The sequence below is a fragment of the Neopsephotus bourkii genome, unplaced genomic scaffold (genome assembly GCF_033783945.1).
Source record: "Neopsephotus bourkii isolate Nb327-2 ecotype Australia unplaced genomic scaffold, CSIRO-AGI_Nbou_v1 NB_616, whole genome shotgun sequence".
Taxonomy (NCBI): Eukaryota; Metazoa; Chordata; class Aves; order Psittaciformes; family Psittacidae; genus Neopsephotus; species Neopsephotus bourkii.
In genome coordinates, this window is record NW_026901116.1 from 2582057 (window position 1) to 2604000 (window position 21944).

A 21944-nucleotide genomic window follows, 5' to 3' on the forward strand; every position below is an offset into this window, starting at 1 on the left:
GAGTCCAGCAAGTCATGAAGCGAGGCCAGGGGCAACGTGTGAGTAAGTGGCAGTGACCTCATCCTGCTCATAGCAGCTCCTGTAGGAAAGCCATGGCATCGCACCCTCGGGTTGTGTCGCGTGTCTGGACCAGCTCCGTCTGGCTGATAGACATTTAAGCCTTAATAAAACTATGTTTAAAGTCAGGTTCTCTTTCTGACTTGTCATTGTGCACCTTCGGGAGCCCGTGGAGTGAAATCTCATCACAGCACTGAGGAAGCAAGGTGGGAAAAGCAAACTCAACACAGTGGGGTCTAGTGGGGTTACATCAGCAGCCGCGTGGACCGCCATGGGGTGAGACTGAGATACCTAAACCTGAGGAGCTCTGGTCTTCAGAGGGCTCCTCAGAAGGAGGATCGCTTGGGATGCATCCTGTCTCCAGCACATCCTGGATGTGCCATGGGTAAGGTGACAGTGGAGGGTTCTGTCACCTCTAGACCCCCCCATTGTCACCACTTAATGGGTAATTTCTCTGTGGAGCAGATGCTGCTCGCTGATGCTCTGAGGTAAGAGGCTGCAGCTGACTCAGTTCCCCTTTACATGGAGCACCTTTATTGGCTCTTACAAGGCACCTGCTTGCTGAGCAACCCATAATGTTCCTGGCTTCTGGTCATGGGGAGCAGCAGGCTCATCAAGCAATGAGGACACAGCTTTGTGTCGGCACCCAGCTGATCCCTTTGTGGCAGAAACAGCAAATCCCCTGTCTTTAAGCCAGGAAATAGGCAAAACCTCTCCCAAAGATCCCACAGTTGAGAGGCAGCCCAAATCCTCTTCCTCCTGTGGCATGTTTGCAGTGAAGCATCCCAGTGTGATTCAGCTCTCACACCTCCTCCGCCGCAGCTCTGAGCAGTGATAACTGCTGCAGGAGCTCCCATCCTCACCCATCTCCTGCTTCTCTGGGATGAGCAAAGCCTCCAGTGAAACCCCAAGCCTCTGGCTCAGCTGCCTGCCCAAATGCTTCTTGTGGTACCATGCAGGTAGGCAGCAACTGAGGATGGGGGATGAGGGCAATGACCTCGGGAGGTTCCCTTTATTCCCCATGGAGGGAGAGGGAGCGAGCACAGAGCCTGATGGGGCAGAGGTTGGAAGGGATGGAGTTGCAGGGGGGCATCCCTGGTCCATCACCAGCTCAGAGGAGGGCTCAGCCTTCAACTACACGGTTTCTCTTCATCCTTAACCCTGTAAATCATAGAATCCCAGCCTGGTTTGGGTTGGAAGGGATCTTAAAGCTCCTCCAGCTCCAACCCCTGCCACAGGCAGGGACCCCTTCCACTGGAGCAGCTTGCTCCAAGCCCCTGTGTCCAACCTGGCCTTGAGCACTGCCAGGGATGGGGCAGCCACAGCTTCTCTGGGCTCTTCCCTATAGGACCCTTTAGCAGTGAGTTTCAACCCATGCATCCCCTCTCAGTGACAGAGGGAGGGCAAAGGGATTCATTTCCCTCTGTGCCCACCTCTCCTTGCTTAGGGAAGGCTCAAGTACCCTCAGCTGGGTGCGAGTCCTCCTCATCACTCCCATTGAAACAAGGGGACACTGAAACCCCTGCGGGCAGCAAAGGCTCTCTCTGCACCCCAAGATGGGGGGCTTGGTGATGGGTCACACAGAGCCAGAACTTCCCAAGGGATCTTCTGCCAGGACCCACAGCAATGCCCTTAATCTGTGCAGAATGGGGAGATGCAACCAGCAAATTCCTGGCATCGAGCTCTTTGGGAGGTGGGGAACAGCCTTTGAAGCTGAGCAGTTTCCTCTATTGCTGCCATTCAAGCTCTTTGAGGAGGCCAAATCCATCCCTTGCTGCTCAGCGAGCTCCTGACGCGACGTCTGCATCCCAGCGGGATGGGTTTGGACCTTGATGTCGCTGCGCTGCTTTAAACGAGCACCATCAAAGCCAATTCACGTCATGGAAGCAGAGGAGCATCTTCAGCCCTGACAGGGGAAACGAAGCTGCCGTGCTCAGGCAGGAGGTGCAGGATCCAACCCCACCATCAAGCCATTAACCCCCTGTCAGCCGCCAGTACGTGGTGACTGGGTGACAGTGCTAAACGCCACGCAGACAGGCCCATTTGAGGAGCATCAGTGCACCCAAATAGGAGCTGCTTTCTCTCCCCAGTACATGAGCAATGTGTTCAAGTTTCTCCTCCCTTCTGCATCCCCTTCCTCACAGTAAATGCTCAGGTCAGTGAAACCCTTCCTGTTTTCCATGTGGTACCCAGCGTCCTCTGGTTAATTCTGATTGAACTTCGTCACTTTGCAACATCCATCCTCTGTCCTGCCTGTGTTCTGCTCTCACAAACCTTGATGGAGGCTTCAGAGATCACAAAGCTCCTGCTTTGTTAATGAAGGATGCTGTTAATGAAGGATGGGGAAGAACCTACTTGTGGTTTGCCCCAACCATATGCAAGGATGTGATTGCTTGAGGACTGCAAAATCATTGTCATTTCTGTGCAGTAAAGATGCTTTGAAGCTACAGGTGTAGCAGGAGGATGTTTGATGTGTGGAACAGCACGGGAGCATCGCGGGTCAGTGATGGACACCCTATTTCCCATTGCTGGTTTGTGTTGGAAGGATGCTTAAGGCTCATCCAGCTCCCACGGGCAGGGACCCCTTCCACTGGAGCAGCTTGCTCCAAGCCCCTGTGTCCAACCTGGCCTTGAACACTGCCAGGGATGGGGCAGCCACAGCTCCTCTGGGCACCCTGTTATTCCCTGATGTGAGAAGCAGTTGGGAAGGACTCAAGCAGCGAAGCTCCATGGCTCAGCCCTTTCCCACCCCCTTTGCTGTTGTCGGGAGAGCTGTGGGATGGATTTGAGGCTGCTGCCCCATGGCAGGCCTCTGGGGCTCTCCTGCATCAGCCCAGGCGAGCAGGGCTGGAGGTAGCAGGCAGCTAACACTGCCGATGGATGCTGCAGCACCCGCATCGCCTGCCTCGCATGTCGTTAGGACATCAGCGCTAACGAAGGGGGCTCCTCTGGGGCCCTGGGAAGAGCAGGGACGTGGCAGAGCAAATCCGGTGCTGGGGACACAGAACAGGGACCCTGTGGCTGATACGGGGGGGATTCAGGGCAGCACTCCCAGTAGCCCCAAAGCATCACTTAGGAGCTGGGTGTGGGTTGGGGAGCCCTGCATCACCCCAGGTACCACTGAGCATCACTGCGCGGTGAAGATGCTGCTTCAACCCCATCACTCTGGGATCCCTGATCCCATGTCTCACCCCAACAGACCCCCATATTTGCGCCCCCTAAACCCCCTTTATTACATTTCCTATGCATTCAATCACCTCCCCCTGCCTCCCCCTTCCCACCTCCTCCTCCCCTGATTCCCATAAGTGATTCCGTGTTGTGGCTGCGGAGCCTCTGCAACTTGGAAATAAACATTTTATTAACCTTCCTTGACTTTAAAGAGCGTAATTACATTTTAATCTCATATTCCCCCGTTATCATTCCAGACACAGAGTCATTTGAATGCAGATCCGTCCCGGCTAATGTCATTTTACGATACAGTAATGAAGAGATGGAGCAGGAGCGCCTCACACCCAATTTAGAGCTGACATTTGGGGTTCTTCTAAAGAGAAGTTTTCCCAGCCGAGGGCTTTTGCATCCTCCTCGGTCCTGCAATGCCGATGGGATTCGGCTCCCGCTGCCAAGGGAAGGGTTTGCTTGGGGAAACGTGGCTGGTGGCGATAAGATTGGTCATTAAAGATGCCCACGGCTGCCCCGTGCGGGTGATTCAGTGTCTCTGGTGGGGGGCACCGGGGGCAAGTTTGGGAACTCGCTGCTCCTTGGTGCCATAGAGACAAGAATCAGGGGCTGTGGTTACCTTCAGCCCTCCCTGGGGGGAGTCAGACTCGTTTTCTCCATCTAAAAAACAAGAAGTGCCCCCAAAATAGGACCCTCACATCTGCAGGCGGATTCATCCCTCCATAGTCACAGAATAGAATCATGGAATCACACTGGTTTGGGTTGGAAGGGACCTTAAAGCTCATCCAGTTCCACGGGCAGGGACCCCTTCCACTGGAGCAGCTTGCTCCAAGCCCCTGTGTCCAACCTGGCCTTGAGCACTGCCAGGGATGGGGCAGCCACAAATGGGAATCGCTTGCAGTGGCTGGAGCATGGCTTTTCTCCACCCTCATCACCATCGTTTTCAGGCTGGATCAATGACCCATCCTTGCTCAGCCCCGGCTGGAGCAAAGCAGGTGACAGGGGTACCCTGGGTAGGGTAGGAGGGGCTGCTGCTCTGCTCAAGCATCCCAAAGGAATCCATCGTCCCACTGCAATCCACACTGGAAAAACTGAACTGCTTTGGACAGCAAAGTGAGCCCCGTGCCAGGCATCAGAGAGGGACGTTGGAGGGGGATGAACCCCAGAGCATCGCTTCGGTGCCCAAGGGAAAACTGAGGCACGCAGGGGTAAGGGTCTATTTACAGCTGTGCTCTGGGGAGACCCCCCTGCAGCCCTGATCCAGCTCTGGGGCAGCAGCACAAGAGGGACGTGGAGCTGTTGGAGCGAGGCCAGAGGAGGCCATGGAGATGCTGCAAGGGCTGGAGCAGCTCTGCTCTGGAGCCAGGCTGAGAGAGCTGGGCTGGGGCAGCCTGGAGAAGAGAAGGCTCCTGAAGGGGAGACCTTAGAGCAGCTCCAGTGCCTAAAGAGGCTGCAGGAAACCTGGAGAGGGGCTTGGGACAAGGGCCTGTAGGGACAGGCCAAGGGGAATGGCTTGAACCTGCCCGAGGGGAGACTGAGCTGAGCTCTTAGGCAGAAGCTCTTCCCTGTGAGGGTGCTGAGGCGCTGGCACAGGGTGCCCAGAGAAGCTGTGGCTGCCCCATCCCTGGCAGTGTTCAAGGCCAGGTTGGACACAGGGGCTTGGAGCAAGCTGCTCTAGTGGAAGGGGTCCCTGCCCGTGGAACTGGATGAGCTTTAAGGCCCCTTCCAACCCAAACCCAGCTGGGATTCTGTGATTTTTATGTTCCCTCCATTCTCCATCCTTGCTGAAGCTGAGTTCAGGCTAGGATGAATGCCCAGAGGCTGGACCACAGCTCCCAGCACCCCCCATTTCCCTCCCCATCCCTCCCGGCACACCCAGTGGAGCCCTCCTGAATCCCCATCAGCCCTTTTGGGGCAGGGGAGAGCAGCGGATGCTCATTGAGTGCCTGATTCCCCTTTCCATATTAACCACACGCTGCTGAGGTCACTCATGGAGTCGCTGGAAGGGGGATGTGGGACCAGCAGGAATATTCATGGCTGGATGAGGGGAGGGAATTGCTGCTGTGGTTTCCCCCTGTACCGTTTCCATCGGTGACACGAGTGTGCTGGGTCTCAGCACAGGTAGGACCTGATGGCTGCCCACAGGAGGGTCTGTGCCAGCCCCGAAGATGCCTTCTCCTTCTCCTTGCTCCCTCTGCCGCTGGTTCCTTTGCTTTCTTGGATGGAAAGAGGCCGATGAGCCATGGGTGGCAATGATGGGTCCCTATGGGCTCAGGCTGTGGCAGGATCCTGCTCTGCACCTCAGTGCTGTGTGGTCCAGAGCTGCAGCTGAGCCCCTTTGGGTTGGAGGGTGCTTTCGTGCACCCCAAAGTTATCCCATGGCCCGGCCCATCGGTGTCCCCAGCATCCCCTCCTGGACCACCATCATTCAAAGCAGCATCCCTCCAAACCAGTATCTTCTAATTGAGCATCCCACCCTAAACTAGCATCACTCCAAAACCAGTGCACCCCCTCCCCAAATCTGCGTCCTTTCCAAAGCAGCATCCCTCCAAAACAACACCCCCCTCTGAGCCAGCATCCTCTGCATGAGCATCTGGCCCCAGACGTGCATCCCACCATCCCCAAGGCAGCATCTTCCAGACCCGCATCCTTCCCAACCAGCACCTTCCAAACCTGCATCCCTCCAAACCCAGCATCTTCCAGACCTGCATCCCTCCAAACCAGCATCTTCCAGACCTGCATCCCTCCAAACCAGCATCTTCCAGACCTGCATCCCTCCAAACCAGCACCTTCCAAACCTGCATCCCTCCAAACCCAGCATCTTCCAGACCTGCATCCCTCCAAACCAGCATCTTCCAGACCTGCATCCCTCCAAACCAGCATCTTCCAGACCTGCATCCCTCCAAACCAGCACCTTCCAAACCTGCATCCCTCCAAACCCAGCATCTTCCAGACCTGCATCCCTCCAAACCAGCATCTTCCAGACCTGCATCCCTCCAAACCAGCATCTTCCAGACCTGCATCCCTCCAAACCAGCACCTTCCAAACCTGCATCCCTCCAAACCCAGCATCTTCCAGACCTGCATCCCTCCAAACCAGCACCTTCCAAACCTGCATCCCTCCAAACCAGCATCTTCCAGACCTGCATCCCTCCCAAAGCAGCATCCTCTAAACCCACATCTGTCCCTGCCCACATCTGCCAAACCTGCATGACTCCAAATCCAGCATCTCCCAAACCTGCATCTCTCCAAATCCAGCATCTGGCCCCAAACCTGCATCCCCCCACCCCCAAACCAGCACCTTCCAAGCCTGCATCCCTCCCAACCCAGCATCTTCCAGACTGGCATCCCTCCCAAAGCAGCATCTTCCAAAACTACACCTCTCCCAACCCAGCATCTTCCAAACCTGCATCCCTCCCAACCCAGCATCTTCCAAACCTGCATCCCTCCAAATCCAGCATCTTCCAAACCTGCATCCCTCCCAACCCAGCATCCTCCCCTCCCTAAACCCATCCATGTGGTGCCCCTCGGAGCAGCCAGGGCTCCAGGGGGGTGCTGGTGGGATGCACGCTCCCCGCGCTCAGCTCCAGCACTGAATCATCTCACTCACAGATCTGCTTGGATGCGATTTGGGGAGGGGAAGAGAAAGAAAGGCAGCAAAGCAACAAAACAACAACCCAGCCCTTTCCTTCCTCCTCCTCCTCCTCCTCCTCCCCTGGGAAGGGTGGCAGCAGCATAAATAGCAGCTGCACAGCACAGGGCCAGATGCGAAGCGAGCAGCACCCACGGCACCATGGCAGAGCCTTCGCTGCCCCTCTCCTTCCTCTGCCTCCTCGCCTTGTCCTCCGCGTGCTACATCCAGAACTGCCCCCGAGGTGGGAAACGGGCGCTGAGCGACACAGCCCTGCGGCAGGTATGGGGCGGGATGGGGCACTGGGGGTACGGGATGGGGGCTTGGGGAGCACAGGGAAGCTCTGTGGGATGCTGAGGCTCCCCATCACTCATGGGCACCCCTGGCTGTGCTGTGGTCCCCAGTGTAGCCGCTGTTTGGAAGGGCTGGGGGACATGGCCAGGGGCACACAAGTGGAGGATGAGCACCCCGAAATGCTGTTGTCACCTCCAGCATGGACACAGCAGAGTGGGGGAACAGGAGACATCCATGGAGCAGGGACAGGAGACATCCATGGAGAGGGGACAGGAGACATCCATGGAGCAGGGACAGGAGACATCCATGGAGCAGGGACAGGAGACATCCATGGAGCAGGGACAGGAGACATCCATGGAGCAGGGACAGGAGACATCCATGGAGAGGGGACAGGATGCATCCATGGAGCGGGGACAGGAGACATCCATGGAGCAGGGACAGGATGCATCCATGGAGAGGGGACAGGATGCATCCATGGAGCAGGGACAGGAGACATCCATGGAGCAGGGACAGGAGACATCCATGGAGTGGGGACAGGAGACATCCATGGAGCAGGGACAGGAGACATCCATGGAGCGGGGTCAGGAGACATCCATGGAGCAGGGACAGGAGACATCCATGGAGCGGGGACAGGAGACATCCATGGAGCAGGGACAGGAGACATCCATGGAGCAGGGACAGGAGACATCCATGGAGCAGGGACAAGATGCATCCATGGAGCAGGGACAGGAGACATCCATGGAGCGGGGACAGGAGACATCCATGGAGAGGGGACAGGAGACATCCATGGAGCGGGGACAGGAGACATCCATGGAGCAGGGACAGGATGCATCCATGGAGCGGGGACAGGAGACATCCATGGAGCAGGGACAGGAGACATCCATGGAGCAGGGACAGGAGACATCCATGGAACGGGGACAGGATGCATCCATGGAGCAGGGACAGGAGACATCCATGGAGCAGGGACAGGAGACATCCATGGAACAGGGACAGGATGCATCCATGGATCGGGGACAGGATGCATCCCTGCCCATGGCTGGGGGTAGGAAGTGGATGATCTGAAGATCCTTTCCAACCCAAACCATTCTGTGACTCTGTGATTCGATGGAGCAGGGACAGGGCCCACGGTGGGGTGGGCGCAATGTGGAGTGCCTAAAGAGGGACCAGCATGAAGACACGCTGCTGGTGATGGGGACAGAACGGGTCACCCGGTGCCAGGGCTGGCAAAGCAACAAGGGTGGGGAAGAGGGGGAATAAGGACCTGGTGGGACAAGGGGAATGGCTTGAACCTGCCCGAGGGGAGACTGAGCTGAGCTCTTAGGCAGAAGCGCTTCCCTGTGAGGGTGCTGAGGCGCTGGCACAGGGTGCCCAGAGAAGCTGTGGCTGCCCCATCCCTGGCAGTGCTCAAGGCCAGGTTGGACACAGGGGCTTGGAGCAAGCTGCTCCAGTGGAAGGGGTCCCTGCCCGTGGCAGGGGTTGGAGCTGGATGGGATTTAAGCTCCCTCCCGACCCAAACCTCTCTGCTGTTCGGCGCTGTTGGATTCATCTCCCCCTTCCCCAGTGCCTGCCCTGCGGCCCCGGGAACAGAGGCACCTGCTTCGGGCCCGGCATCTGCTGCGCCTCGGAGCTCGGCTGTTACCTGGGCACGGCGGAGGCGCGGCGCTGCGCTGAGGAGGACTCGGTGCCGTCCCCGTGCCGGGCGGGGGGGCAGCCCTGCGGCAACGGCGGCCGCTGCGCCGCGCCCGGCGTCTGCTGCAGCCCCGGTGAGGAGGGAAGGGGGCAGCGGGGAGCGGGGATGGAGGCGTTGGGACCACGGGGAGGGGAACGGGAGGCGCGGAGCGGGGAATGGGGTGGGTTTGGGACAGTCGGGTCGGGGGGGGGGGGCACGGGGGTGCGCACAGTGAGGGTGCTGAGGCGCTGGCACAGGGTGCCCGGAGGAGCTGGGGCTGCCCCATCCCTGGCAGTGCTCAAGGCCAGGTTGGACACAGGGGCTCGGAGCAAGCTGCTCCAGTGGAAGGGGTCCCTGCCTGTGGAACTGGATGAGCTTTAAAGCTCCCTTCCAACCCAAACCGCTCTAAACGGATTTGGGGCTCAAAGCTCCTTCCTGAGCCACCACAATGGGATATTTCCCATCCAGGGTATTCCTACTCCTCATTATGCTGGAAATATCCCCCCCATCCCCACTCCCTGCTTAACAAAGGGACTAAAACCGGAGCATGAGCATCTCTGGTGCCGCCTCCCCACCTGAACCGACCCATTCCCGGTCCTAACCAACCCCAATAACCTGTCCCTGGTGCACTGCTTTCCATTGAAGAGACCTGCACCATGGACACCTCCTGCCTGGATGAGAGCAGCGATGGGGCTCAGGAGGCAGCAGAGAAGAACCTGACGGTGCTGGACGGCTCGGCTGGAGACCTGCTCCTCAAGCTCATGCACTTGGCGACCCGGCAGCAGCAGGGCAAGCATCCCTCCCTCTGAGCATGGGGTACCCCCCGCCCCCCCCGGCCGGCACCGGCACCCAGAGCCCAGCCTTGTAAATACCTGACCCAATAAAAGCCCTTGTGCACTGTGCTGGCTTCGTGCTGGGGATGGGTCATGGGGGGCTCCATAGGGCACAGAGAGGGCGTAGGGATGGATGTGGGGCAGCTCCGGAGGTGGATGGGTCTCCCTTGTCGCCCTTCCCATGTCCCCATCTATTCCCATGCTGTTTGCTCCCCATCCTCAGTGGTTTTGCCTGGATTTGTCCCTGTTCTGACAGGGCTAAGGGCAAGGATCTCGGGCAGAGCTGCCCTTTTGTCCCACCCAAGAGCCCCGGCAACACCCATGGGTGCTGAGCTCCCAGCATCCCCAGTGATGGGACAGTGATGGGGTGCGCCACCAGCCCGTTACCTGTGGCCAAGAGCCCTCCTTGGGGGGGATCAGGAACCAGCACAATGGGCTGCTTCGAGCACAGCTCCTGAAAATGAGAGAAAACAAGGAAAAACACCCCAAAAAACCCTAAAATCAGGGGGATTTGAGCTCCTAAATCCACACAGCCCCGGGGGCTGGTGGTAACTTCCCCCATCACCATCATCATCACCAAATGGGTGATGATGGATCAGTCCCAGTTATCCCACCCTCACCCCCTATTTGGGATATTATTATCCCAACCCTCATCCCCTATTTGGGATATCATTATCCCATCCCTCACCCCCTATTTGGGATACTGTTATCCCAACCCTCACCCCCTATTTGGGATACCGTTATCCCAACCCTGTCCCCTATTTGGGATATCATTATCCCAACCCTCACCCCTTATTTGGGATACCGTTATCCCAACCCTGTCCCCTATTTGGGATACCGTTATCCCACCCTCGCCCCCTATTTGGGATACCATTATCCCATCCCTCACCCCCTATTTGGGATACTGTTATCCCAACCCTCACCCCCTATTTGGGATATCATTATCCCAACCCTCATCCCCTATTTGGGATATCATTATCCCACCCTCACCCCCTATTTGGGATACCGTTATCCCAACCCTCACCCCCTATTTGGGGTACCGTTATCCCACCCTCACCCCCTATTTAGGATATCAGTATCCCATCCCTCACCCCCTATTTGGGATACTGTTATCCCAACCCTCACCCCCTATTTGGGATATCATTATCCCATCCCTCACCCCCTATTTGGGATACTGTTATCCCACCCTCACCCCCTATTTGGGATATCATTATCCCAACCCTCACCCCCTATTTGGGATACCGTTATCCCAACCCTCACCCCCTATTTGGGATATCATGATCCCATCCCTCACCCCTATTTGGGTGTTATCCCAACCCTCACCCCTTATTTGGGATATCATTATCCCACCCTCACCCCCTATTTGGGATACCGTTATCCCAACCCTCACCCCCTATTTGGGATATCAGTATCCCAACCCTCACCCCTTATTTGGGATATCATTATCCCAACCCTCACCCCCTATTTGGGATACTGTTACCCCATCCCTCACCTCCTATTTGGGATATCATTATCCCAACCCTGTTCCCTATTTGGGATACCGTTATCCCAACACTCACCCCCTATTTGGGATACTGTTATCCCACCCTCACACACTATTTGGGATACCGTTATCCCACCCTCACCCCCTATTTAGGATATCAGTATCCCATCCCTCACCCCCTATTTGGGATACTGTTATCCCAACCCTCACCCCTTATTTGGGATATCATTATCCCACCCTCACCCCCTATTTGGGATACCGTTATCCCAACCCTCACCCCCTATTTGGGATACTGTTATCCCACCCTTCATCCCCTATTTGGGATACCATTATCCCATCCCTCACCCCCTATTTGGGATACTGTTATCCCAACCCTCATCCCCTATTTGGGATACCATTATCCCATCCCTCACCCCCTATTTGGGATACTGTTATCCCAACCCTCTCCCCTATTTGGGATGCCGTTATCCCACCCTCACCCCCTATTTGGGATACTGTTATCCCAACCCTCTCCCCTATTTGGGATGCCGTTATCCCACCCTCACCCCCTATTTGGGATACTGTTATCCCAACCCTCTCCCCTATTTGGGATATCATTATCCCACCCTCACCCCCTATTTGGGATACCGTTATCCCAACCCTTTCCACTCCCCTCTTACCCTGCAGGGTCCCTGCTCCGCGCTCTCTGGGCTGGGATCTGGGGACAGCTCATCCTTTATAATGTCCCTGCGGGAGGTGGCACCTTCGGGAGGTGGAGCTCGGCCATTCCAGTGGGTCCCATCCTGCACCTCACAGGGGCACGGGATTGACCCAGCGCCTGCTCCCAGCAATGAGCACCTTATCCCAGCCCTTCAGAGGGGGGAGACCCAAAATCACCCCCAAAACCCTTGGGAAAGGGGCAACAGCAGCCTGGATGGATGATTCCGAGCTGGGAACACCTGGGATGAAGGAATCGGGCTGTTCAGCTCACTGCTGCATCCCGGGATGCAGGATGTGAACCCCAACATCTCCTGCAGCATCAGGGATGTGTGGCTGAGCCGGGATGCGGGATGCTGATGGGAGCTTGGGCATCGGGGCATCAACACCCCCAAAAGCACCAGGAGCTGATAACTGAGGGGGGTTTCCACACAGGACACATCCCAACCCTGCCCATGGGGGTCAGGGCACCCCAAGACCCCTCTGGGGTGCTCCAGGAGGGTGCTTCCCCCCCCAATCCCTGGGTTGAGCCACTGGGATGCTACAGGACTGGTGCTGAGCCCCATTTGCATCCCATTATCATGGGCACCGGTGCCTGGCTCATCCCCAGGGCCCTGCTGCCTGACCCCGGGTGAGTGAGCAGGACCTGGGTGCCCTCAGTGCTGGCCACTGTGGCCACAGTAAGTGGCCCATTTCAACGCAAGGCAGAAGGGATGAGGAGAGGTCGCGGCTTTCCAGCTCTGAGCTGCCTAATTCCCAATTAAGGAGGCGCAAGGAGGGACTGGGATAATGGCCTCGGCATTAGGGCTTGTCCACAGCAGAGGAACTGATTCAGCTCTTAATTGTGGTAACGAAGGCAAAGGGCTGGGGTGAGCAGGAGCTGCGTGGCTGCATCCTCGGTGCTGTTTCTATAGGGACCCGTTGGTGACGTGGTCCAGGGCATCACGTCCAAGCTGCAGCGCAGGAGCCAGCAGGGAAATGTGGGGATTTGGGCCTTTGCCAATGGGGCTTGGTGTCTCCAGGCTCTCTCAGTGCAGTCAGGGTGGGATTGTGGTCGCCATCATCCCAAAGCAGATTGAACCCAGCACTGAGCATCTCCCACCGCAGGCAGGGATGGGTGGGAAGGACCCACTGTTTCCCACCCCAAATCCCATGGATGATCCCAGTGGAGGATTGGGGTTCGTTTTGCTCCCATCAGAGGGGATTTTGAAGCCAAGGGAAGCACGATGCCTCTCACCCCTCTCCTCCATCCTGTTGCCTTCCTCATCCCATCCCAAACCACACCAGAAGGATCCCAATCAGAACATGCAGCAACAAGCCACAGCCTTGAGGGACTGGCAGAGAAGGGCCCCAAACTGATCCACAACCTCTGCACGTTTCCCTCAGCCATGGCTGCCCTCGTCACCAAGGAGCAAACCAACACCTTGGCCTTGACCTCACGTCCTCGACCTCCGGCTGTTGGTGTGGGAAGCAATTCCTTGTGGTTCTTAAGGCAGACGGGTGACGCTGGTGCCGGAATGTGTAAGCAGGAGCTGGCACTATATATCCAGGGCTGCTTGTCCAGAGGGGAAAGCTGGGAAGGCTCCCAACCCGCAGCCATGCCCTGCAAGGTGCTCGCTGTCTGCCTCTTGGGGCTCTTGGCGCTCTCCTCCGCTTGCTACATCCAGAACTGCCCCATCGGGGGCAAACGCGCTGTCCTGGATATGGACATCAGGAAGGTGAGTCCCATCCTTTCCTCCTCCCAACGCTCCCCGGTATCCATGATGCTGGTAGATGGTGGGAAGGGACCAAGGGGAAGGCTCAAGCGCTGCGCACTGACTGGAGGTGCCTCTCCCCTGTGGCTGTTCCCGAGCAGTGCCTGCCCTGCGGCCCCAGGAACAAGGGCCGCTGCTTCGGACCCAACATCTGCTGCGGGGAGGAGCTGGGCTGTTATCTGGGCACGTCGGAAACGCTGCGGTGCCAGGAGGAATCCTTCCTGCCCACCCCCTGCCAGGCCGGACACAAACCCTGCGGCACCGGCGGAGGGACCTGCGCGGCCCCCGGCATCTGCTGCAGCACCGGTGGGTCCCATGTGTCCCATGGGGATCTGCTTTGGGGTGGGGAGCGGGGGATGTTTCCCAAGGGATGTGCTTTGTGCTGTCCATCTGGTGAGGGAGCTGGGGGGTTCAGTCTGGAGAAGAGAAGGCTCAGGGGGGACCTGATGGCTGCCTCCAACTGCCTGACAGGAGGATGGAGCCAGGAGGGGCTGGGCTCTGCTCCCAAGGAACAAGGGATGGGACAAGAGGAACCGGCCTCAAGCTGCACCAGGGCAGGTTTAGATGGAGCTGAGGAACAATTCCTGCCCCAGAGGGTGCTCAGGCATTGGAACAGGCTGCCCAGGGCAGGGCTGCAGGCACCGGCCCTGCAAGTGTTCACACAGAGTGGAGACGAGGCCTCAGTGCCATGGGTTAGTGGTGGCCTTGGCAGTGCTGGGAATGGTTGGATTAGATGAGCTTAAAGGGCTTTTGCAACCAAGCCGATTCCATGACCTGTCCATCCACCCAGGGCAGGATCGATCCCAGCAGCAGGGAGGGTGATAACAGACCTTGAGGTTTCAGGGATAGAAGCAGGCAGACAGCAACCAGGGGCTGAGCAAGCAGCAGGGCTCCTGTGGTGCACAGCAGTCCATGCCCCCTCCTGCTTCCATCACGCTTCTCCAGCCTCCTCCCTAGACACTACCAGAGATCCCACCACAGATCCTGGGGAGCTTCAGGACACGGCCCTGTTATTCAACCCCATGCAATCACAATCCACACCAGGGGGGCTCTGGGGGCTGGTTCTTGCTGTCTCGCTCCATCCCCTTTCTCCCCCCATGCAGAGGGCTGCCTGGTTGACTCATCCTGCGACCAAGAGACGCTGTTTGCATAGAGCACCCTGGGGAGAAGAAACCCTCCAGGATCCCTTATCCATCACTGCAGCAGCCCCATGGCAGGTCGGGAGCAGAGGAGGCAAGTCTGTGACTCAGCCTGGAGTGATGCTCATCATTGGAAATAAAGCTTGTACAGAAAAACAATCACAAGGGGCTGTGGAGTTTATGGGATGAAAGGGGTTGGGTGCAGGCTGGGGAGGGTGGGATGGAGGGGAAAAGGTGGGTTTAAGGAAGGGATGGGATGCAGAGGGACCTGGACAGGCTAAAGAGGGGGGGACTGTGTGAACCTCAACAAGTGCAAGGTCCTGCACATGGGGCAGTTCAATCACAAGGAGCAAAGACAGCCTGGGGAAGATTGGGAAGAGCAGCCCTAAGAAGGACTCGGGGGTATTGGCTGACCTCATGGAGCAGGTCCAGAGGAGGCTATGGAGATGCTGCGAGGGCTGGAGGGGGCTGCAGGAAAGCTGGAGAGGGGCTTGGGACAAGGGCCTGTAGGGCCAGGCCAAGGGGAATGGCTTGAACCTGCCCAAGGGGAGACTGAGCTGAGCTCTTAGGCAGAAGCAGCTCCAGGTGATGAGCAAAATAAGGCTGAAGGAAGAGACACATGAATGCCAGTATCAGAAAGGATTCTGCACGTGCTCTCATTTAGCCACAGCCCAGATGTGCTTTAAACCCTCCTTTGCACAAACAGGACCAACAGGTCCCTTGGCCACAGCAGGAACCAGCAGCACAATGAATTCTTACCCCCTAACAACATAAAGGGGAGGGTTGGTGCTTCCTACTAAGCCACTCAGACCTGTTTTCCTTCATAAGAACCTATCGGGGTGGAGAAACAGCCCCAGGGAGCGCAGAGCCAGGATGTGCCTTGGGATCGTTCCTGTTTTCCACCCCCTACACGTTTGGTGTGAAAACAGCAGGGATGCTGTGGGAGGTGCAATCCCAGAGGCAGAGCAGGAGGCACACCAACACCAGCAGCTCCTCAGGCAGCAGGGCTGGGACTCGCTTGTTGTGAGCCCAAGTTTCTCCCTCACCCTCCTTCCCGCAGGCATCATCCCTTCCGAAGAACAGAGCCAGAGCCACAGGGGTGCTCTCCACCACTTCCAGGTGGATTTATCCATTGGAAGGAAAGAAACTGGCTCCTAAGTGGAGCTCTTAGGACAACACTGTCCGCTTGACAATGCGCCCGTCCTTGTCGATGGCAAAGTTGTAGTTGCGGGGATTGTCCAGGCACTCCTCGATCCGGGCATCCAGGTTCTCCAGGGTGATGAAGGTTTTGGCTTCTTCCTAAAGGAAGGACAAGGAGCAGCTCTTAACACATGGCCGAGGCACCACGGGAGCTGCTGGTGCTCCGAGAGGCCCTGTAGTGCCACTGGATCTCAGCAGGAGCTGCATCCAACTGTTATTGCCTCCCTTGGGATGATTCCACCCTGTTCTAGAGCTCTCACTCAGCCCCCATCCCATCCACACGCTGTCAACGCTCCTGAAGGTGCCAACATATGAATCCCTAAGGGAATAAAGCCTCCAGCTTCATACAGCTCCCAGGAGCTGCCATCAAACCCCACGCAGGCAGCGTTGCGCTGCTCTCACCTGGAGCCGGAGAACTTCCTTCTCCCTCTCCTTGAGGAAAGCCTCCCTTTTCCTGGCTTGGGACTCGGCAGCCTTCAGCTTCTGCCTCCTCTCCTCTTCTGCTTCTTTCCTGAGTCGTTCCTCCCTGCCATAGGGAAAGGAAAACAAGATGATTGCTCACGCTCTGTGGGGTGGCATGCTGCTGAGACACATCATCCCTTGGGATGAAAAGCAGAGCCAGAACAGATGGGAAGGAGCAGCACAGCCGGGATGGAGAGCCCGGGCTGAACTCAGCATGGGGATGGAGAGAATTCCATCCTTCCCTGAGAGGGAAAATACAGGGAAATCTTAATGGAAAAGCTCTCAAAGAGACTGGCGATGCTGTGAGTGCTGCAGACCTGAGACCCAGCAGGGCCTGGCTCCATTTGGGAGCTCCAATGGGATTCTTCCAGCAGGATGTGGAAGCTCAAATGCTTTGGCTGTGGGGATGGGCCTGATGGGCTTTTCCCTTCAGCCTCGCCCTGTTCTCCAGGTTCCTTGGAAGCACGGACACACTTCCAGGGTGTCCCGAGGACACTTCCCACGTCTGACCAGAGGATGGCGCGGGAGGGAAGGTGGAGAAACCTGCTCCCGCTGACAGTGACCTCTGCAGGGGAGCAGGAGGTGTCCAGATGGGCAATAAAGGACAAAGCTTAGGCCACAGAACCCCAGACCGGTTTGGGTTGGAAGGGAGCTTAAAGCACCTCCAGCCCCAACCCCTGCCACGGGCAGGGACCCCTTCCACTAGAGCAGCTTGCTCCAAGCCCCTGTGTCCAACCTGGCCTTGAGCACTGCCAGGGATGGGGCAGCCACAGCTTCTCTGGGCACCCTGTGCCAGCGCCTCAGCACCCTCACAGCGAAAGGGTCAAGGATAAAAGTGTCTTTGTAGAAACGAAGCTGCCTCTCCTTAAACTGAATTTAGCTCTGTGCAAGCAGATCTTGAAGGCACAAAGGGCAGGAAGCCTGCAGAGGTAAGAAGCCTGCTTTAAACCAAGAGGAACCGGCCTCAAGCTGCACCAGGGCAGGTTTAGATGGAGCTGAGGAACAATTCCTGCCCCAGAGGGTGCTCAGGCATTGGAACAGGCTGCCCAGGGCAGGGCTGCAGGCACCGGCCCTGCAAGTGTTCACACAGCGTGGAGACGAGGCCTCAGTGCCATGGGTTAGGGGTGGCCTTGGCAGTGCTGGGAATGATTGGACTGGAGGAGCTGAGGTCCCTTCCAGCCCAGTTCACTCCACTCCTCCCCAGTGCTGACCTGCGCGCCCGCTGCCGCGCGTTCTCCTCCTGGTTCCAGGCCATGAGGCTCTGGTGCTCCTGCAGCAGCTGGGCCGAGTCCTCCCCGCTCAGCTGAGCCGCCCGCTTCTTCTGCAGCACCTCGGCCCTGAACTCGGCCCTGCAGGGACAAGCACGGGGGAGGCTGCTCAGCTCCTGCCTGCCACTGAGCACCCTGGGGGGGTCTCCTAAACCTGCCCCACAGCCAGCCCAGCCCCACTGTGACCTAGGGGGTGCAAACACCCCTACTGCTCCAGAGACCCCAACCGTTTCCTGCCCCACAGCAGCCCCATACATTGACATCCACCCCCACACCACAGCAGCCCAACATGGCCACAAGCCCAATGCTTCTCTGCTTCAGGGGTGCCCCACTGCCAGCCCCCAAACCCCCCTGTGTCCCATTGTAGCCCCACTGACAAGTTCCCTGCCCCACAGCCAGCCCCATACCCACAGTCACTGACAGCCCCCAACCCCCCCCTGCCCCACAGCAGCCCCACAACCAGCCCATGTCCCATAGTAGCCCCATACATTGACATCCAACCCAACATCCAGCCCCATACCCACAGTCATTGATGGCCCCCAACCCTCCTGTGCCCCACTGCAGCCCCACTGACAAGTCCCTTGCTCCACAGCAGCCCCACAGCCGGCCCCATACCCACAGTCACTGACAGCCCCCAACCCTCCCCTGCCCCACAGCAGCCCCATACATTGACATCCAACCCCACATCCAGCTTCTCTGCTTCACAGGTGCCCACTGCCAGCCCCCAAACCCTCCCACCGTAGCCCCACTGACAAGTCCCCTGTCCCACAGCAGCCCCACAGCCGGCCCCATACCCACAGTCATTGACTGCCCCCAACCCTCCCCTGCCCCACAGCAGCCCCACAACCAGCCCATGTCCCATAGTAGCCCCATACATTGACATCCAACCCAACATCCAGCCCCATACCCACAGTCATTGATGGCCCCCAACCCTCCTGTGCCCCATTGCAGCCCCACTGACAAGTCCCTTGCTCCACAGCAGCCCCATACCCACAGTCACTGACAGCCCCCAACCCTTCCCTGCCCCACAGCAGCCCCATACACTGACATCCAACCCCACATCCAGCTTCTCTGCTTCACAGGTGCCCACTGCCAGCCCCCAAACCCTCCCACCGTAGCCCCACTGACAAGCCCCCTGTCCCACAGCAGCCCCACAGCCGGCCCCATACCCAGTCATTGACTGCCCCCAACCCTCCCCTGCCCCACAGCAGCCCCATACATTGAAATCCAACCCCACATCCAGCCCCACCCCACAGCAGCCCAACATGGCCACAAGCCCAACGCTTCTCTGCTTCACGGGTGCCCCACAGCCAGCCCCAAACCCCCCTGTGCCCCACTGCCAAGTCCCCAGCGCTCCCCTGCCCCACAGCCAGACCCACTGCCCGCCCCATAACCCCTCTGTGCCCCACTGCAGCCCCACTGCCAAGTCCCCAGCGCTCCCCTGCCCCACAGCCAGACCCACTGCCCGCCCCATAACCCTCCTGCGCCCCACTGCCAAGTCCCCAGCGCTCCCCTGCCCCACAGCCAGACCCACCGCCCGCCCCATAACCCCCCTGTGCCCCATTGCAGCCCCACTGCCAAGTCCCCAGCGCTCCCCTGCCCCACAGCCAGACCCACCGCCCACCCCATAACCCCCCTGTGCCCCATTGCAGCCCCGCAGCGGCCCGGTCCCGGGGCGGTACCGGAGCGCTCCGAGCACCAGGCGGTGCTGCCGGTACCGCTCGGTGATCACCACCAGCTCCTCGGGGTCCACGGGCGGCGGCTCCTTCACCCGCGACGCCTTGGACTTGGCGGGGGGGTCGTACCGCGTCTTGCGGCCCCGCGCCGGGACGAGCCCCGGGCCCCAGCAGGGGCCGGAGCCGGGACCGAGCCCAGGGCCGAGGCCTGGGCCTGGTGCGGGGCCCAAGGCCGGGCCCCGCCGGCACCGCCACAGCGCCCGCAGCATGGCGGGGCGGGCGGCGGATGTGGCGTCATCGGCGTGCTCCGCCCGCGGGGTATTATGGGAAGGGGAGGGGCCGCGGGGCATCATGGGAAATGTAGTCCTCCAGGGAGTGGGGGGTGTGGGGATCCCATGGGACCCTCTGGGGTACGGACACCGCTTCCTATGGGACACGGTATCCTATGGGACAGGGATCACCCCACGGGGCATGGGACACAGGCCCGCCCACACACACCCCGTAGGATACAGAACACCGCGGGATGCGGACCCATCCCAATGGAACAGGGGTCACCTACCTGCGGGACAGGGAGCCCCATCCCGCGGGATGCGGATCCCTATGGAACAGCCCTAAACACACCCCCCGAGGGATATAACACATCCCAAAAGGGACAGCGCCCCCATGGAACACAGCCGCTCCCGTCGGGACACGGCACCACCCACGACACCGTGCTGCCCATGGGACACGGGATACGGGAAATGGAACCGCTGGGATGCGCGACATGGGATAAGGGACATGGAACCGCCGGGATGCGGGACACGGAATAAGGGACATGGAACCGCTGGGATGCGGGACATGGGATAAGGGACATGGAACCGCTGGGATGCGGGACATGGGATAAGGGACATGGAACCGCTGGGATGCGGGACATGGGATAAGGGACATGGAACCGCTGGGATGCGGGACATGGGATAAGGGACAGGGAACCGCTGGGATGCGGGACATGGGATAAGGGACATGGAACCGCCGGGATGCGGGACAGGGAATAAGGGACATGGAACTGCCGGGATGCGGGACATGGAATAAGGGACATGGAACCGCTGGGATGCAGGACATGGGATAGGGGACATGGAACCGCTGGGATGCGGGACATGGGATAAGGGACATGGAACCGCTGGGATGCGGGACATGGGATAAGGGACAGGGAACCGCTGGGATGCGGGACATGGGATAAGGGACAGGGAACCGCCGGGATGCGGGACATGGGAAAAGGGACATGGAACCACCGGGATGCGGGACATGGGATAAGGGACATGGAACCGCTGGGATGCGGGACATGGGATAAGGGACATGAAACCGCCAGGATGCGGGACAGGGAATAAGGGACATGGAACCGCCGGGATGCGGGACATGGGATAAGGGACATGGAACCGCCAGGATGCAGGACATGGGATACAGGACATGGAACCGCTGGGATGCGGGACATGGGATAAGGGACATGGAACTACCGGGATGCAGGACATGGGATAAGGGACATGGAACTACCGGGATGCAGGACATGGGATAAGGGACATGGAACCGCTGGGATGCAGGACATTGGATAAGGGACATGGAACCGCCGGGATGCGGGACATGGGATAAGGGACATGGAACCCCTGGGATGCGGGACACAGGATACAGGACACGGAGCCCTGCGGGGCATGGGATACAGAACATGGAAACCCTGGGACACGGGATGTGGGATATGGAACTCGGACACGGCTTCACCGGCACAAGGGACGTGGGACGTGGGACATGGGATCCCGGGATACACGATATGGAACCCTTGGGACAGGGGATATGGAGCCCCCTAGGATATGGGACATGGAACCCATAAGGGGCCCCTGGACACGGCTCCCCCGGGATAAGGGCATGGAAACCCCTGGGACCCGGGATAGGGGACCCGGGACCTGCCCCCCCCCCCCCCCCCGTGCTCACACACGAACAGCCCCGAGCCCCCCGCACCACTCGCTCCGGGCTCCCCGCTCCCCTTTATTGCCGTTCGCTCCCGGGGCTCGGCCGGTGCCGCTCCCCGCTCCCCGCTCCCCCTCAGCGCTCCCGGCCCCGCCGCGCCGCGCCCTGCGGAGGAACCGCCCGTTGGTGGGGCCGGGGCTGGTCACGGAGCAGAGCCCCGCAGCCCCGTCCCGGTCCCCATCCTGGTCCCCGCCTCCATCCCTACCCCCGTCCTGCTCCACATCCCCATCCCAATCCCCAGTTCTATACCCATCCCCATCCCCAGTTCTATCCCCATCCTGGTCCACATCCTCATCCCTGTCCAGGTCCTCATCCCCATCCCTACCCTCATCCTGGTCCACATCCCCATCCCCATCCCCATCCCCATCCCCATCCCCATCCCCATCCCCAGTTCTATCCCCATCCCGGTCCACATTCCCATCCCCGTAACGGTCCCCATCCCCACCCCCGTCCCCATTCCCATCCCACTCCCCATCCCCATCCCTATCCCTATTCCCATCCCACTCCCCATCCCCATCCCTATCCCTATTCCCATCCCCATCCCCAATTCTATCCCCATCCTGGTCCACATCCCCCTCCCCCTCCCCCTCCACATCCCCATCCCCATCCCC

The 21944-nt window shown here is 59.0% G+C and overlaps 3 protein-coding genes across 3 annotated transcripts in view; 2 read left to right on the top strand and 1 right to left on the bottom strand.

The window, feature by feature from the left end:
* Positions 1-6784: 6784 nt before the first annotated feature.
* LOC133211503 (vasotocin-neurophysin VT-like) lies at positions 6785-9723 on the top strand. The gene is made up of 3 exons (XM_061351900.1): positions 6785-7146; positions 8720-8921; positions 9473-9723. The coding sequence occupies exons 1-3, from the start codon at positions 7027-7029 to the stop codon at positions 9634-9636; spliced, it is 486 nt and encodes a 161-aa protein (XP_061207884.1). The 5' UTR covers positions 6785-7026; the 3' UTR covers positions 9637-9723.
* Positions 9724-13379: 3656 nt separating this feature from the next.
* LOC133211504 (neurophysin 1-like) lies at positions 13380-14839 on the top strand. The gene is made up of 3 exons (XM_061351901.1): positions 13380-13557; positions 13695-13899; positions 14697-14839. Exons 1-3 carry the CDS (start codon positions 13438-13440, stop codon positions 14744-14746), a joined length of 375 nt encoding a protein of 124 aa, XP_061207885.1. The 5' UTR covers positions 13380-13437; the 3' UTR covers positions 14747-14839.
* Positions 14840-15832: 993 nt separating this feature from the next.
* The window catches only part of MRPS26 (mitochondrial ribosomal protein S26), a 121516-nt gene continuing 115404 nt past the window's right edge, over positions 15833-21944 (bottom strand). Inside the window, exons 2-5 of the mRNA XM_061351970.1 lie at positions 19345-19610; positions 17606-17743; positions 16335-16458; positions 15833-16031 (exon numbers count right to left, since the gene is read on the bottom strand). Of these exons, the coding sequence (XP_061207954.1) occupies positions 15900-16031; positions 16335-16458; positions 17606-17743; positions 19345-19607 (657 nt within the window). The 5' untranslated portion in view covers positions 19608-19610 and the 3' untranslated portion in view covers positions 15833-15899. The remainder of the gene's footprint in view (positions 16032-16334; positions 16459-17605; positions 17744-19344; positions 19611-21944) is intronic.

Bases quoted from the DNA above. Each gene is read 5' to 3' on its own strand.
- LOC133211503 (XM_061351900.1), top strand. From the start codon at position 7,027: ATGGCAGAGCCTTCGCTGCCCCTCTCCTTCCTCTGCCTCCTCGCCTTG. The intron at 7,147-8,719 runs GTATGGGGCGGG...CCCCTTCCCCAG, and splicing joins GCGACACAGCCCTGCGGCAG to TGCCTGCCCTGCGGCCCCGG. The intron at 8,922-9,472 runs GTGAGGAGGGAA...TTTCCATTGAAG, and splicing joins CGGCGTCTGCTGCAGCCCCG to AGACCTGCACCATGGACACC.
- LOC133211504 (XM_061351901.1), top strand. From the start codon at position 13,438: ATGCCCTGCAAGGTGCTCGCTGTCTGCCTCTTGGGGCTCTTGGCGCTC. The intron at 13,558-13,694 runs GTGAGTCCCATC...GTTCCCGAGCAG, and splicing joins TGGATATGGACATCAGGAAG to TGCCTGCCCTGCGGCCCCAG. The intron at 13,900-14,696 runs GTGGGTCCCATG...CCCCCCATGCAG, and splicing joins CGGCATCTGCTGCAGCACCG to AGGGCTGCCTGGTTGACTCA.